The 13,836-nt window shown below is 35.3% G+C and overlaps 4 protein-coding genes across 7 annotated transcripts; 3 read left to right on the top strand and 1 right to left on the bottom strand.

Annotated features, from left to right (window-relative positions):
• The first annotated feature begins 680 nt into the window (after window positions 1-680).
• On the top strand, window positions 681-5,008 carry LOC143145744 (spermine oxidase). 2 transcript variants are annotated; one of them, XM_076309426.1, is made up of 8 exons: window positions 682-1,052; window positions 1,128-1,374; window positions 1,701-1,911; window positions 1,995-2,231; window positions 2,321-2,452; window positions 2,547-2,749; window positions 2,829-2,949; window positions 3,024-5,008. In XM_076309426.1, exons 1-8 carry the CDS (start codon window positions 848-850, stop codon window positions 3,153-3,155), a joined length of 1,488 nt encoding a protein of 495 aa, XP_076165541.1. In that variant the 5' UTR covers window positions 682-847; the 3' UTR covers window positions 3,156-5,008. The 2 variants fall into 2 exon arrangements, with proteins under 2 accessions (XP_076165543.1, XP_076165541.1); XM_076309428.1 differs by lacking the exon at window positions 3,024-5,008 and having other exon boundaries at window positions 681-1,052; window positions 2,547-2,723.
• Window positions 3,156-10,642, bottom strand: LOC143145742 (uncharacterized). Its single transcript, XM_076309424.1, is given in 12 exon segments — window positions 3,156-3,599; window positions 3,674-4,429; window positions 4,499-4,959; window positions 5,032-5,210; window positions 6,089-6,195; window positions 6,271-6,394; window positions 6,467-6,666; window positions 6,750-6,881; window positions 6,967-7,200; window positions 7,283-7,496; window positions 9,706-9,967; window positions 10,102-10,642. Coding segments are annotated over 12 exon segments (2,946 nt in total). The 5' UTR covers window positions 10,250-10,642; the 3' UTR covers window positions 3,156-3,470.
• LOC143145747 (uncharacterized) lies at window positions 7,725-9,666 on the top strand. The gene is made up of 7 exons (XM_076309433.1): window positions 7,725-8,040; window positions 8,192-8,435; window positions 8,508-8,703; window positions 8,788-8,915; window positions 9,000-9,182; window positions 9,246-9,415; window positions 9,487-9,666. Exons 1-7 carry the CDS (start codon window positions 8,027-8,029, stop codon window positions 9,617-9,619), a joined length of 1,068 nt encoding a protein of 355 aa, XP_076165548.1. The 5' UTR covers window positions 7,725-8,026; the 3' UTR covers window positions 9,620-9,666.
• Window positions 10,643-10,872: 230 nt separating the features above from the next.
• On the top strand, window positions 10,873-13,829 carry Abs (ATP-dependent RNA helicase abstrakt). 3 transcript variants are annotated; one of them, XM_076309178.1, is made up of 11 exons: window positions 10,951-10,969; window positions 11,038-11,189; window positions 11,265-11,538; window positions 11,617-11,962; window positions 12,044-12,177; window positions 12,251-12,407; window positions 12,476-12,638; window positions 12,718-13,018; window positions 13,105-13,254; window positions 13,329-13,511; window positions 13,602-13,829. In XM_076309178.1, the coding sequence occupies exons 2-11, from the start codon at window positions 11,157-11,159 to the stop codon at window positions 13,736-13,738; spliced, it is 1,878 nt and encodes a 625-aa protein (XP_076165293.1). In that variant the 5' UTR covers window positions 10,951-10,969; window positions 11,038-11,156; the 3' UTR covers window positions 13,739-13,829. The 3 variants fall into 3 exon arrangements, with proteins under 3 accessions (XP_076165292.1, XP_076165293.1, XP_076165295.1); XM_076309177.1 differs by having other exon boundaries at window positions 10,873-11,189; XM_076309180.1 differs by lacking the exons at window positions 10,951-10,969; window positions 11,038-11,189 and having other exon boundaries at window positions 11,341-11,538; window positions 11,609-11,962.
• Window positions 13,830-13,836: the final 7 nt, after the last annotated feature.

Here is a 13,836-nt window from a genome sequence, read left to right as displayed (position 1 = left end):
CGTCAATATTTGAACATTGGAAAAATGTTTCCATTGGTTCGTCAAGGATCTTCTTGAATGCTACCACGTGACTATTCTGCGAGATTCAAATCTATGAATTATGATTAATTAGTGTTGAGAGGGAATTTTTCTCGACAGTTGATCCTTAGTATTTTTCTACTGTTAACGATGCAATCGTATTTTTCTTGATTTACGTAACTCCAATATACTATACTAGTATACACGAACAAGGAAACCGATAAATAAAACCGATGGTTCATCTCATATGTTTACCACTTTTGTTTTTGCGTCTTTCGGAACATCTTTTATCAATCTCTGCATTATACGCAATAAAAATTCCTGAATTGATTTGTGCGTTAACACCTTTCTAAACCGACTTTTAATTAACTGACACAAAATACGGATAAATTGTGTTCGCAATGACTTAAACTCAATCAGCGAACGAACCCACATTGATATATCCGCAATATACACTTACGATTCCATTAGTAGATATCGCTAGGAATTTTCTTAAAAGGCCAACGGTTATAAGTTATAAGCCATGTTCCGCCAGTTCAGCAACGATAAATGTAGTATTCTTTTTTAGTAGTACGATCGTTGAATAATATCGATAACAACGATTCACAACATAGTTACGCAATTAGCTATATTTAAAGTGTCTTGTATCTTCCTCCACTAGCTATTATATAGCCATTGCTACCACCAATTGCTTCCATTCCTCACAAAGCAAATTGCTTATGCGAATAACGACGTAAAGTATATAGAAGAATCACCATCTAACAGTAGATTTTCGTTCCGTCAACTGAAGGATAATCGCGTTCAGTGTTCGTCGCGGAGTTACGAAAGTATGCTTTCTACCGCAATCTTCCTTCTTCTCTATTCGATCACAGGGACGATTTACGTGGACGCGGGGTCACCGAGGATCGTGATCGTCGGCGCCGGTGCCGCAGGTATCGCAACTGCATCGAAATTGTTGGAAAACGGTTTCGAGGATGTTTTGATTTTGGAAGCTGAGAACAGAATTGGCGGACGAATCAACACAACCGAATTTGGTGAGTTCAGCGCTCGCTAAATCGACCAGACCCACCCGAAGATACGATATTAACGATGAATCTGCGTTCCCACAGACGAATACGTCGTCGATTTAGGTGCGCAATGGATCCACGGAGAGAAGGGAAATGTCGCGTACGAATTAGCAGCTCCTTTGAACCTCACCGATCACTCGGAACCGTTCCGCGATATTATGTACACCACGACTGGCGAGTCTCTCGATACCGAAATTATGAATAACATTACACAGTTCTATATAGAATTAGATTCGATGAATTTGGAGCACGAGTGCAATCGTTCTCTCGGCGAATGTTACGAAACTAGGTACGAATTTTCTGCACCCGAGGCTATTATCGTGCAAATGTGATCGTAACGCGTGGGTATGCACCGTATCGCAAGAGCACGAAGATAATTCGAAACGATAGATCACAGAGGGTACGCCGCCAAATCGCGCGGATTCAATTTTCCCACTTTCACGACCGAATAACGTACTCGGTTCTTGGCGAGTCATTGTGCCAGAAACGGAATATTTTTGACGCGAGAAACCATAAATTATCTTTTTCGTTCGGAATCAATCTCCGAAGCGATGTCCACACGTTACGGTACACCCTGTAATACATTCATTTACAATGTTCGACTCGCGCTGATAGGCTCAAACAGCATTTTGCACTATTTCCGGAATTGAACGATACGATACAGGAACAGTTACTATGGCACTTTGGCCTGTTGCAAACGAGCATGGACCCTGCTGACTCCTGGTACGATATAGCGATAGAAGATTATCAATATATGACGTACGAGGGAGATATAGCGATTAATTGGAAGGAACGCGGCTACAGTACTATTCTGGATATATTAATGGTTCGAACGCGTTTTCCAATAGATCGTACTCTAGCATTTTCGATCGTTTGAAAAATCTTCGCTCAATGTATTTGTCGTTTTAGAAAAAATTTCCAAACCCGGAAGAGGAGTTGCCCGTGTTAAATAAAACAATACTCAAAGCCGAAGTGACGAAAGTCGATTACTCGAGCGAAGACGGTACCGTGAAGATAACGACTCTCGACGGAAACAATTATGTAGCCGATCACGTAATTATGACGCCTTCTTTAGGGGTGCTCAAGGCAGAATACGAAATTCTGTTTAGTCCTCAATTGCCAGAATCGAAGATCGAAAGTATCAAGGTACACAAATATCCCGTCATTTTTCTCGTTCGATGTTTTTGCCGAAAACCTGTCCATGAAATTTCGCTCAAAGACCGGTTACTTCTTAGACCATAGGGTTTGGAAACGCTTGTAAAATCATACTGGCATTTAACGACACTTGGTTCAACGAAAGAGGATTCAAAAACTGGGGTTTCAGTCTCTTGTGGAACGAAGAGGAAAGAAAGGAATTGGATAAGAATGTACGTAGATATGTACACATCGAAACTCTTGCGAAATACGAATAAGACGAGTATTTGCATTGTGCACTTTCTAAGACGTTTGTACTGTTTTTAGCCATATACGCAATGGATGCCATATACGGTGGGAATGTACGTCGTCGAACATAAGCCTCTATTGCTGTATCTATGGATTTCCGGAAAAGGTGCGCGTCTAATGGACGATATCACGGACGAGGAGGTATATGATCAAACCATGGGCATGTTGGACTCTTTCTTAGGGGCAGACTACAATGTTAGTAGACCAAGAGCAATGATAAGGTATCGACTTTAGGATTACCGAAACGTTATCTTTTCATATTTATCGCGTTACGAAATCCATTTCGTTGCTTCTTCGCAGAAGTAAATGGCATCAAAATAAACACTTCCGTGGTACGTATAGTTATCGAGGTATGGAAACCGTGGGTAAAAATGTGAGCGCGGAGCAATTAGCCGAACCGATTATGAAAATGGGTAAACCGGTGAGTTTACATTGGCTTTGGATTACTTTAGAGAAATCGAACTGAAAATGCATCGCACGCTTTTCTCGTTACAGGTGATTCTGTTTGCCGGGGAGGCTACTCGTGAACACGATTTCTCTACGGTACACGGCGCTATTGCTTCTGGATGGAGAGAAGCCGAGAGACTGATAAATCTATACAAGGGAAACGATAATACAAGGGAATAGAAATCACTCTGAACGTCCTTGTTCACACGTCCCACTCTGAAATGTCTAATAAGACAACAGAATTTACATAAATATATTCTAGATACAATTGCCTATGTATGTATAAATGTAGAAGTCATATTGCATTTCTTAGGTTTATGCAACTCTATAACTTTGACCGTGTACCTTTGACTCGGTCAGAATGATAGATACGATTACACAGTATCAAATATACACATTTTTTCTTCGTTACAAGCTAAAGTTGTGCGCGTATACATATGTACAAAAAACACGAGTAAATACACATATTTGTGGCTAACCTTGCGCGTGTAAGGATCAGTTTTTTAAAACGTGATGCTGTAGAAAAACTTGAGCCTGTTTTACACCAGTTTCGTAAGCCCCGTGAGCCGTGGAATAAAAGTTGTCGTGCGTTGCTTCACCGGCGAACATGATGATGGGTAGATTCTAAAATAAAACGGTAACTTGTAATACGTTTTGTATTTTAAATTTAAACGTACGCATCATTTTTTTTTTTTTACCTTGCTACTATAATTTCCTATTATTTTACTCCATACTGGTACCGCTAAAGTGGCCGGCGATATTCCGTTCTCGTTACATTTTGTTGAAATATGACTGTAACTACCGCGGACATAGCTGTTTGTATGCCATTGAGTTCGCAGGCACCTTTTTACCGGTGGTAACTTGTCGAGCTTCAGATAACGTTTGAGCAAGCTTGTGCAATCGTTCGCTACTTGTTGTTCGCTTAAAGTCTCAACGATGTAAGCTCCACGACCACCGACCCAACCGAGAAGCACACCTTCGTGATTGGGAAGAACGTCAAAGCCTGTGAGATCTCTGGTCCATAATGTTTTACTACAAAAGATACTGTCACTGCGGTTGTTTCTCTCCCAGAGCAGTTGAAATCCTTTTGTACCGGGTTTCCACCAAGGTGTGCCAAAGTCCAAGAAGATTTTATTAATCAAACCGAATCCAAGACTTTCGATTGCCTGACCGAAGGATGATGGTAACGGCGGAGCGAACATTTTTTTGTAATTCTCCTTCAAATAACCAAGAGAGCTAGTGATTATAACACAATCAGCGAGAATTCGAGTGTTATCGGAGAGATTCAATAGAACAGGACTACAATGATCTTTAGCGACGATGACTCTTTGCCACTTGATCGAATCGACCGAAGTGTTTAGACGCAAATTTTTTCCACTCAATCCATCAGCAAGAAGTTTTGTTACTGAATTATATCCGGCTCTGAACAAAAGGTTTTCTGAACCTCCAACAAACTGTGAAACGTATACATGCGTTACTTTTATATTATCAAGTGTTCGACGGTGCAAATTATTTATATTCACCTTGAATTTTCCCCAGTATTTTGTGGACAACTCGTCTAATGTGAGACAGGAATTATCGATCACTAGAAATCTAACGTTCCAATCGAAAATCTCTTTCTTTATGATTCTTATTGTCGACGACTCGTCCCTTTGTTGCAAATGCCTTTTGAGGGAAGTTCTCAAAACTTTGCCAATATTTTCAAAGCCTAATTCGACCTCTCTATTCTCATAATCCTCGCAATCCTCTAAAGTACTACAAACAAGATTGTCTACCTCTTTTACTAAGGCTTCTTTGATTTTATTGCCGTTACTACGAACGAATATGCCTTGACCATCTCTAAACTGGATCTCCGAAAGTAAATCGTTTTGATAACATAATTGTGCTAATTGACTTTTATCGCCGTGTAAAAACTGAGCACCAATTTCTATACAACTTTTATTCCACGGTAATGATCAAATTCGACCACCGATCCTGTTCTGAGCTGAAGTAAAACAAATTGTTAATCGTAGAATATAGTATACTTATCTTTAGCTACCGTTTGAATTTCATTTACCTTCGAACAATAGATAATCGGTAAAATTTGCATCTTCTAATGTTTTTGCAGCTGCTAACCCTGCTATTCCTGCACCTACTATTACGACTTTCGTTCTCGCTGTTATCTGGTTTGCAATACTTAGCATCCTTTCCATTTTCTCAAAATTGTCTATCACTTGCTTTAACCAACCACACGTTCTACATATTTTGAATTGCAATGCTTTTATTAACATTTGATAACTTTATTTGCACTTATAAAGAATTTTTAATAAGTGTATATATAATTAAGGCAATATGAATACAGATAACAATTGACAAATGTAAAAACAAAATAATAAAAAAGAATATTGCTTAAAATTATAATTGATGAGGTAATTGTAACAGTAATCGACAAAATATTTATTATTAAACCCAGGAATATACACTTTTCATGGTTACTTAGTAGAATAACATATTTCAAATATCCATATAAAATTCCATGTTGTGCATTTGAAAAGTTATAAATATACATATAAGATATATCTATTCCGTGAATGGTGTAAAGCATCAAGTAAGTCTATAATTTACCGTCATCTTTTGTGAAGAGACATGTGATTCTGGTTAGAGCTGTGACTTTAACTTCCTAAGAAAAAGCATGCTAATCAATACAATTAGTACGTACAATTCTGCATAAACATTTTTAATATACACTGGTTCTCACTCATATTTTGTCTTCAAGATAAAAAGAATTTGAAATTAATAATACAAAAAAAATATTGATAAAATAGTAAATGCCAAAAGTCATGCAAATTAATTGTATCCATCATTTTTTAACCCAATAGCAGAAAGCAAAGTAAAAATGTTGCATGTGTGCAAATTTAATACCTTGAAGACTGCTTAAAAGCCATGCAATAATTGTAAATATGAATTTACCTTGGGATCAATTATTAGTTAATTGTCCACAGAATAATTACTTTTAATTAAAATATTTTATCATAGCTAGTAGAATGAGTGATAGAATAAATTCCATTTAATATAACTGTACTGTTGTATGCTATAAGTACATTTACAAAAAATAAAAAAAGACTGAAATTTACCTATGAAAGTCTATTATTCTATCTGCTTCTCTGAAACCTGTTTCAACTGCTCCATGCACGGTAGAATAATAATGATCGTGCGTTGCTTCTCCAGCAAAGAGAATTATCTAACGAGTAAATAAGATTATTAGGAAATCTAATATATATTACTGCTTGAATATTAAATTGGGCAGAATACACACAGGTTTGCCACTGGCTGTTACGAGTGGATCTGCTAAATCTTTCGTCTTTGCATTCATTCTTTCAGTTGTTACACTTCTAAAGCTATAAGACCCACGAAAATGTTCATCTGTATACCATGATGATCTATAACCAATAAAAGAAATGTTAGTATTAATATATTAGTAAGAAATGTAATCTTATACCATAAAGTAGTACCTAAGCATTTTACTAAATTTTGGAATATTATATGTTTTATTGAGAAACATATTCAATAGTAGGTACAATCCATCGGATACATTGCTGTCAGAAAGCAATTCCATCTGCTTTGCATATTTTCCAGAAATCCATGCACACAATACTCGTGACTGGTAGTCTACAGAAACGAATGCAAAAACATCGCATAGCCACTTGCATTCCTAAATCACACATAAGAGACATTTAGTATGCTTAAGAAATAATAATATGTATGAAGTTGCTCTAAATAATATAACTTGTGTACTTGTCCATGAGCTTCAAGAAATTCTGCCTTATCTTCTTTGGACCATATTAAACTGAAAGCAGCGCAATCTTTTTGCCACCATCTATGTGGAAATTCCAAGAAAACTTTGTTTACAGTTCCAATATTCAAACCCTAAATAATACATTATAATTTAATTTTAAATTAAACATGAAAAAAATATTTAAGGAAAGTATATAATTTTATAGTTTTATTATACCTTCAGTGCGTGTTGCTTTTTATCTGGCAAGATCGGTGTGAACATTGTAGCGTGTTTCTCTTTTAAAACTCCAAGAGATGGAGTAAATATAACATGCGATGCTGTATATTTGGAACCATCTTTTGTTTTTATAATTATGTTATTACTGGATGTATAATCAATATTGGAGACATCTTTATGAAATTCAATCTTTTCCATTATGGGCAACATATTCTTTGGATTTGAGACCTTTCGCTGAAGAAATAATAGGACAAACAATATATTTTATACAATAGCGAGCATCATTATAATTATGGTTAATATAAATCACTCTTACAGATAATAAATCAAACAGTGTTTTATAACCATGATGTTTCCAATTAAGCAAAAGATCTCCTTCACAAGTCCAATAATTCGCAATTTCTTTTGCAGAAACTTCAAACCATGAATCACTGGATTGTATTGAATTATCGAATTTATGTATCCAATCTAACAACTGTTCTGCTCTATCATGAGTAGTAAATGGATTTTTCTTAAAAAACTTATAAAACCTAGAACACGATTCACTCGAATCAGTCGCAGTTTAAGAATAATTTCGAAACATTTTTAATTTCTTACCACAATCCTCCGAATAACAATTAAATATTTTTTTTACCGATAGAAGACTTAAATTTGAACGTCGAACATTTAACGCAATATTCGATTTATCTCGAAATTCGCGATTTGATTTGGAATTTGGGCGGTAAAACCACAGTATGATATGAGTCATCGGCCTTGAAACAAACAGTGGTGGGGAAAGCATGTAGAGCATGAAAGTATATACCTACTTGTTGCAATTACATTTTGAATATAATTGCAAAGTCGTGTCTACGTCTACGTGAAATTAAACTTCAAATTTCTTCGTGTAAATAATGTTTAATAATGTTTCCCGTGATAATTTCATATCGTATTGCAATGTATAAGTATATGAAAAAATATGCTTTTTAACGATACCGCGATTTATCAAGAATGTATTATAGCATTACAGTAAAAGAAAGATAATATTAAAATTTATCTTTTGGCTACATCTATCGTACATAATATGTATGCAAACAGGTATAAATTGTTTTCAAATTGTATCAACTGAATCAAGAATGAGAACATATTTCTATCATAAATTAAATGTGTAATATTTAAAAAAGTGCAATTACAAGTGTATGTTCTTATTTACTACATACTATAAATAGAATTCGATACCTAATTTTAGCAATGTTGATCCTGAGCTGGAAAGATTGAGAAAAGAGATAGATGTTCCACCAAATTTGGATACTGTGGTACTTAATATACAAAGAGCTACCGCACGCATTCATGTATCCTACTTATTCGAACACATTGGACAACCCACATTACAGAAATTATGCTTGTTGTTGAGTTCTACAGCTACAGGGAAAATGTATTGCGGATGGCAAGAATTTGCAGCACACATAGGCTTAACAATGGAACAAATACGTGTATGCATATGTAAATTTTTGATGAAGAATACTTTATCCAATACTTTTTCAATAATCATTTGTTTTCTGTAGTGTATAGATTACAATTTCAAAGGCTTGCAGGATCCAACTTATTATGTATTATTAGCTTATGCACAACATGTTGGAGCAACTATAGACAAGATTTTAAATGCCTTGCAAAGAATGCATCGTTTTGATGTCATTAATAGGATAAAGGATGACATTTCTGATTTAATAGATGTAATTCCACAAAACACTACAGCCAATGGTACATTAAAGACTATTGAATAGCATTAGATCATGCAATTGATCTTTTTTCTGCTAATAGAATGAATTCTGTACATTTATATAGAATCTGGCATACTACGATCGAAAAGTATTCCAAGAGCACCACTGATTTTAACTCCAATAGAAATTACACAGAAAGCACAAAAGGAGAGAAATGACTCTGGACATATTACACAAGGAAGTTTACAAAAGGTATCATACAATGTTCAATGTAAATAGCCAGAGAGTAGGATTATAGTTAAAGATATTGATATTTCTTGTTTATCTTGTCCATAGACTAAACAAATATACAGGTGTACGGTCATGTTAACATTTGCAGACGACGGTTTACCAACAGCACAACGTATAGCAAAAATATTCAGGTCTAAAGAACCTAGAATTGGAGTACTTATACTTCAAGAACAAGAAAACTATGTATATAGTAGAGCAGAAGAATTTATAGATGATTGTTTTGGACAAGTAATTTTATTTCCTTTCAATTAGAAGATTTAATAAAATCTCTTTCAATGTAATTACTTCTAGGTGAATTTCATCATACCGATATTAACACAAGAATACTTGGAGAGGATATATAATTCTAAGAAAATATATAGTGAAGACCAAAATAAATTGGACAACAAGTATATAAAATATATATATTCCTTGTTAAGATACGAATATGTGAGAAATCAATGCATCAATTGCCGCGTAAGGTGTGTTTTCCAATAGCATTTTAATACTCCTATTTAACGTACATAATAATAACTGTGAAATCTTTTATTAGGTGCATAGTTCCCGATAAAGAAGTTTACACAATTGCAAGAGCAGATTTGCATCCAACTTTGCAAGCATGGTTCAGGGAAAGTAATATTGATGCATTTATCGAAAACATTCTTTTACAAAACTGCTCAAAATGAATGTTTACTGTATGCACAGAACAATAAACAAACAATATTGTATCTTATATATATTTGTGTATATATTTCTCTATTTATGTACTTACTGACTTACGAAGTATTCTCCATAAGAATGTGCATTGTTTATATCATCCGATACATGTTCAGAAATATCATAATACAATTTTAACGTTTCAGTGGCTTCTTTTTTTGATAGAATTTCACCTTTCGAGGTTACAAAAATGTGTCCACTAAAATCATTGAAACATCTTGATGAGTCTAAAACTTTATGCGGAAAAGCAAGATCAAAAACTACATTTCCACGTTCACCATGTACCCATTGCGCTCCTAATTCAACAACATTATCCGCTGAAAATATAGAAATATAATTGAATAACTATATTGTACACACAGTAGTGTTATTTCCTATAATTTAGAAATAATTGCAGTAGTAATTTTTTGTAAGACAATAATTTCAGATGCAAAACAAGTATTTTACTTACAGAATTCTACTGTGTGTACTCTACCACCAATTCGATTTTTTCCTTCAAGAATAGTCACGTTTTCTAAACCCCTTTCTAATAGTCTAGTTGCTGCAGCAATACCCGCAGCTCCAGCTCCGATAATTATTATTTTTGGTTCGTTAAACATTTCGTTTTACAGTGCTCTAAACTAGAATAATTACTGTAGCAATATATTATCGTATTGCTAGTACCTAAACATACGATATCTTTATAATTTGTACAATCTGGAACATTCAGATAACCATATGCTTATCGCTGTACGATGTATCATCATATCACGTTTCCTTACTCGAACCTAAGAGTGTAAGATTTGGTTGAATGATTCGATTCATGATATATAGAAAGCTTATAGTAGCATCTCACAGTACTACCGATAACATTAGGATTTTGATATGCAATTTTAACATATAATTTTAACAGGTTTCATTTAATATATCATTTATTTTATCGTTAACCTTTTATGAAAATGGTATTTTGACTTGGGTTTATTAAAATTCAAATATTATCCGAATGTAGCAAGAATGACCAGTACTTCCTGGACAGTGTCATTTGTTTGTTTAAAATTTATTTAAAACAAATTTCTCGTATATTTTAATTAGATAACAAAGTAGCATTTATTAATAATTATTTACTTCGCCTCAGCAATTAATTAAACGATCAAAAATTGACAATATTAAAAAATATCGATTCGAACGATAAAATTCGATTTGATAGTATATCGAGAGTTGTCGAATCGAATATCATAAAAAATAAACTTTCAAAGTGTTCCAATTGTAATTTTTAAGTAAAAGATTGAGAAACAATATTATCGATAAATATTTATTCCTGCTAATTCTAAACAACGAATGTATGGTAGAATGATATTTATTAAATTAAATTCTTAGCTTAAGAACGGTTCAACGTTTTTCAATTTAGGTTACAATAGGAGTTTTACACATTCTTAGTGTTAACAAATGGGCAACTGAGTGTGCGAGTCGTTAATTCAAACGTAATTAACTATCGACAACGAATTATTCTTTGAGAACTTTGTAACAATGGCACAAAATAAAAAGGAGCTTCCACGAAAGGTTAGTATAACATACAAGTAATAATAGAGAAAAGTGTTTCGGTATATTGGAACTAAAATATGTTTCACTGTACAGAGATACAGAAGAGACGAGGAAAGGGAGAATAATCCTTTAGAAACAGATGACAATTACGTCCCTTATGTACCGGTTAAAGAGCGTAAAAAGCAACAACTAGCCAAGCTTGGCAAGCTTGGACAGTTAAAAGACGAAGCTGCTGTTGGAATCATTGGGAAAAGTAGCAGTGAAAATGAAAGGGATGATGCTGATGACGACGATGGACAAGTATGGGGAAGAAAGTCCAACATTTCACTTTTGGATCAACATACCGAATTGAAGAAATTAGCGGAAGGTATGCGCGTACAAATACGTGTTCAGAATTACAGAATTTGGTCAAATTACAGGCACGATAATTGGTAAAGTGTTTCAGCTAAGAAAGAAAGTGCTATGGAAAAACAGTTGAAAGAGGAAGAAAAGATTTTAGAGAGCGTAGCGGAAAATAAAGCTTTAATGGGTGTAGCAGAATTGGCAAAGGGTATTCAATACGAAGATCCGATAAAAACTAGCTGGCGACCCCCAAGGGCTGTCCTTGCTCTTGGAGAAGCAAGACACGAAAGAATTAGGAGGAAGCTCAGAATTTTGGTGGAAGGTGACGACGTTCCACCGCCATTGAAAAGTTTTAAAGAAATGAAATTTCACAGAGGCATCTTGAGCGGTTTAGAACAGAAAGGTATCGTCAAACCAACACCTATTCAAGTTCAAGGAATACCCACAGTGTTGGTATATATTTAATACACATTACTAAACATTTCCAAGTACAATCAAATATTTACTTGTATCCTTTCAATGTCTGACAGGTTGTCTGGTCGCGATATGATCGGTATTGCTTTCACCGGTAGTGGTAAAACATTGGTATTCGTATTACCCATCATAATGTTTTGCATGGAACAAGAAGTGGCTATGCCGTTTGTAAGAAACGAAGGGCCGTACGGTAAAAATATTTAAAATATTCATCTAGAACGAAAGAAGTTAACAAACTACAGTTTGCATCGATTTTCTTTCAGGCTTAATCATCTGTCCATCGCGAGAATTAGCAAAACAAACTTACGATATTATCCGTCACTATACCAACAGTTTACGTCAAGCAGGCTCTCCTGAAATCCGCAGTTGTTTAGCTATCGGTGGTGTGCCTGTATCGGAATCTTTAGAAGTGATTAACAAGTAAGTAAATTGTTGGCACCGCAATTGCTTTTTATTGCATCGTATAATCTGTTTCTTTTTCGTTACAGGGGTGTACATATCATGGTGGCAACTCCTGGACGATTAATGGATATGTTGGACAAGAAAATGGTAAAACTGAGTGTTTGTCGTTACCTTTGCATGGACGAAGCAGATCGCATGATCGACATGGGTTTTGAGGAGGATGTGCGAACGATTTTCTCGTTTTTCAGGGTAAACAAACATACTTTGCTATGTTGTTTCTAATATCAATTTATGGATCATATACGTTAAAGCTGAATACCGTTTACAGGGTCAGAGACAAACATTGCTTTTTTCTGCGACCATGCCGAAAAAAATTCAAAATTTTGCCCGGTCCGCTTTAGTAAAACCTGTAACGATCAACGTTGGTCGCGCGGGTGCTGCATCAATGAATGTAATACAAGAAGTTGAATACGTTAAGCAAGAGGCCAAGATCGTATACCTTCTGGAATGTTTACAAAAGACTCCACCACCGGTACTGATATTTGCCGAGAAAAAACAGGACGTAGATGCTATTCACGAGTATTTATTGCTGAAAGGTGTCGAGGCAGTAGCGATACACGGTGGAAAAGGTATATGTATATCGGACTCGACGTAAAGGAATTTTCTTTAAATATCGCCACTAACGTTTGAATCGTTTTTAAATTTTATTTCGTAGATCAGGAAGAGAGATCGCGTTCCGTGGAAGCCTTCCGCGAAGGTCGGAAGGATGTACTGGTTGCAACGGATGTTGCATCAAAGGGTCTCGACTTTGCCGATGTGCAACACGTTATAAATTACGACATGCCCGACGACGTGGAAAATTATGGTACTCGATTATTATATATACTTTGACAATTATATCAGAAACGAACGAATAAAATAATACGTTTTCACGCACAGTACATAGAATCGGCAGAACCGGTCGTTCCGGACGGACTGGAATAGCGACCACGTTCATTAACAAAGCAAACGATGAATCGGTATTGCTCGATCTGAAACATTTGCTCATGGAGGCGAAACAGAAAGTCCCTCCATTTTTGTTGGAGCTTTGTTCGGAGAACGAAAAATATCTCAACTTGGGAGGTAAAATGCTTCGTGTTAAATTATATTTCATCAACTTATTGTCCTTTTATTGAGAAGCAGAACATAAATAGTATTTTCCTTTCGTTTCAGACGAACGTGGATGCAGTTATTGCGGTGGTCTTGGTCATAGAATTACAGAATGTCCTAAACTGGAAGCTATCCAAAACAAACAAGCATCCAATATCGGGCGTCGCGATTATTTGGCCAGCAACGCGGCTGACTATTAAAAGAAGATATTTTGTACATATTTTTCCAACGTAATGTCGCGTGCAATTTACAGAATATTAATTTCACAAACGAATGTTAATAACAGTTGGGAGGGGGG

Source organism: Ptiloglossa arizonensis, chromosome 4 (genome assembly GCF_051014685.1).
Source record: "Ptiloglossa arizonensis isolate GNS036 chromosome 4, iyPtiAriz1_principal, whole genome shotgun sequence".
Lineage (NCBI taxonomy): Eukaryota > Metazoa > Arthropoda > Insecta > Hymenoptera > Colletidae > Ptiloglossa > Ptiloglossa arizonensis.
The sequence above is the reverse complement of the archived record's forward strand: the minus strand, read 5'-3'. Positions and strand labels throughout refer to the sequence as shown.

What these genes read in the sequence shown, in the direction of transcription:
- LOC143145744 (XM_076309426.1), top strand. Translation starts at nt 848, where the DNA reads ATGCTTTCTACCGCAATCTTCCTTCTTCTCTATTCGATCACAGGGACG. An exon ending in AATCAACACAACCGAATTTG is followed by an intron (nt 1,053 to 1,127) that starts GTGAGTTCAGCG and finishes GCGTTCCCACAG; the next exon opens with ACGAATACGTCGTCGATTTA. An exon ending in GGCGAATGTTACGAAACTAG is followed by an intron (nt 1,375 to 1,700) that starts GTACGAATTTTC and finishes TCGCGCTGATAG; the next exon opens with GCTCAAACAGCATTTTGCAC.
- LOC143145747 (XM_076309433.1), top strand. An exon ending in TAGATGATTGTTTTGGACAA is followed by an intron (nt 9,183 to 9,245) that starts GTAATTTTATTT and finishes AATTACTTCTAG; the next exon opens with GTGAATTTCATCATACCGAT. An exon ending in TGCATCAATTGCCGCGTAAG is followed by an intron (nt 9,416 to 9,486) that starts GTGTGTTTTCCA and finishes ATCTTTTATTAG; the next exon opens with GTGCATAGTTCCCGATAAAG.
- Abs (XM_076309177.1), top strand. Translation starts at nt 11,157, where the DNA reads ATGGCACAAAATAAAAAGGAGCTTCCACGAAAG. An exon ending in AAGAAACGAAGGGCCGTACG is followed by an intron (nt 12,178 to 12,250) that starts GTAAAAATATTT and finishes ATTTTCTTTCAG; the next exon opens with GCTTAATCATCTGTCCATCG. An exon ending in TCTTTAGAAGTGATTAACAA is followed by an intron (nt 12,408 to 12,475) that starts GTAAGTAAATTG and finishes TTTTCGTTACAG; the next exon opens with GGGTGTACATATCATGGTGG.